Genomic DNA, 2,062 nt, shown 5'->3' on the forward strand with positions numbered 1-2,062 from the left:
ATCAGTAATTCTTTTGTACCGTCCCCTTTTATAATAAACCACTTGGGTACATGGCTACACACACACACACACACACACACACACACACACACACACACATATATATATATATATATATATATATATATATATATATATATATATATATATATATATATATTGTGTAACAACAGCATGTTTAACGATCCTAAAACTAAAGGCTGCCCAAATATGTTATCAAAATCAGCCGAACCCCTCTCTTTTTTTTTATCTACTCACCACAAACAACAAACCCACGACGCTACGTTACTTTCAAAGACAGGGTCAAGGAAACACACACACACGCGCAACGCACGAAGAACCGTTTCAGGATTTCTATTCGTCCTTCTGTTTATCTTGTCGGCTGAACATTTCGTGTGTGTGTGTGTGTATGTCAAGTCCCACGACGGCTGGCGATGGTGCGGGCATTGTGTGTGTGTGTTGTGCTGACGGAACTGGCAGCGTGGGTGATGGTCAGTGGTCAGTGGTGTGCTCCGAAGTTGTTCGAAACGAAGAAATGGACTTTGATGATCAGGCAAACCGACCAAGGGGCTGAGATCGTTGAGGTCAGCGTGGTGGCAACCATTTGTTCTTTCTGGGTTTTTGTTTTTTTTAATTGTCTGTTTGTTTCTCTTTCTGTCTGTCTGTTTGTCTGTCTGTCTGCCTGACTGTCCAACACCTTGATTTAAGCATCGCCAACAACAACGACAACATGAAAAGACAAAAACAACGCAAACAATGTACAACTATAAAGACAGTTTTGTTGTCCAAGATACCTTCCGTCTACTGTCCTATATATATATATATATATATATTTTTTTTTTTTTTTTTTTTTTTTTTTTCCACTTTGGGCAGACAGTCTATGTTTCTAGTATGACTTGATATACTTTGTGTATGAGTTCAGGTGTATCAGAAATCTTCAAAACAAATTCACCATAAAAAAGACGATCAGCACACAAATATCGTTATATCGTTTCACAGCCAACAAACAGTGCTTTTTTTATGCCACCTGCTTTAAAAGCTCAAACATTTTTGTATTTGTATTTCGTTTTATCACAACAGATTGCTCTGTGTGAACTTCGGGCTGCTCTCCCCAGGGAGAGCGCGTCGATACACTACAGCGCCACCACTTTTTTTTCCTGCGTGCAGTTTGTTTTTTTCCTATCGAATTGGACTTTTCTACATAATTTTGCCAGGGACAACCCTTTTATTGCCGTGGGTTCTTTTACGTGCGCTAAGTGCATGCTGCACACGGGACCTCAGTTTATCGTCTCATCCGAATGACCAGTGACCAGATCAACACTCAATGTCTAGTGGAGGAGGAGAAAATATCGGCGGCTGAGCCGTGATTGGAACCAGCGCGCTCAGATTCTCTCGCTTCCTAGGCGGACGCGTTACCTCTAGGCCATCATTCCATGGGTATATCAGTCCCACATTGCACAAAAAGCTGGACGAGTGTGGCAAACAAAATTGATGCCTCTGATCTGTTTTCAAGCTCATTCAATGAATAATCGTCACCAAACAGCCCGTTTTCCTCTGCTCATAAGATTGTGACCTGGAAAGGTAAAACATGTGTCTTTCTTTGTTGTTGGAAAGATGAAGTCCTAAATATATACATGCACTAACAACAGAGAATGCAGATTGATGTTGGGCAAATGGCTGTCCTTTCCAAAACAAAAAAAGTTCGTTTTATTCATATTCATTTCAAGCTTAAGTCTTTGAGCTACTTGCTGGAGAACACACACACACACACACACACACACACACACACACACACACACACACACACACACACACACAGAGAGAGAGAGAGAGAGAGAGAGAGAGAGAGAGAGACGACTGAAATGATTAAAAACATGTGTATGTTGTATGTATGCTGTAGATTGCTGTATGTACGTTTAACCAGTAGATTGTTGTATGTATGGACGCATGTCTGTGTACAGAGCATCAGCAGTCTCAGCTTCGATGTGATTGGTCAGAGGCTGGCCTCTCATGAGACAGGCACGCGCAGTGGGCAGCCATATTCCGTCTTCCATCTTTATTA

General features: G+C 41.3%; 1 protein-coding gene across 1 annotated transcript in view; it reads left to right on the forward strand.

Moving 5' to 3' along the window:
- Positions 1 to 325: 325 nt before the first annotated feature.
- Positions 326 to 2,062, forward strand: part of LOC143296436 (uncharacterized) — a 10,185-nt gene continuing 8,448 nt past the window's right edge. Inside the window, exons 1-2 of the mRNA XM_076608365.1 lie at positions 326 to 584; positions 1,962 to 2,062. The exon at positions 1,962 to 2,062 is cut by the window's right edge and continues 10 nt beyond it. Coding sequence (XP_076464480.1) covers positions 435 to 584; positions 1,962 to 2,062 — 251 coding nt within the window. The 5' untranslated portion in view covers positions 326 to 434. The remainder of the gene's footprint in view (positions 585 to 1,961) is intronic.

The sequence above is a fragment of the Babylonia areolata genome, chromosome 21 (genome assembly GCF_041734735.1).
Source record: "Babylonia areolata isolate BAREFJ2019XMU chromosome 21, ASM4173473v1, whole genome shotgun sequence".
Lineage (NCBI taxonomy): Eukaryota > Metazoa > Mollusca > Gastropoda > Neogastropoda > Buccinidae > Babylonia > Babylonia areolata.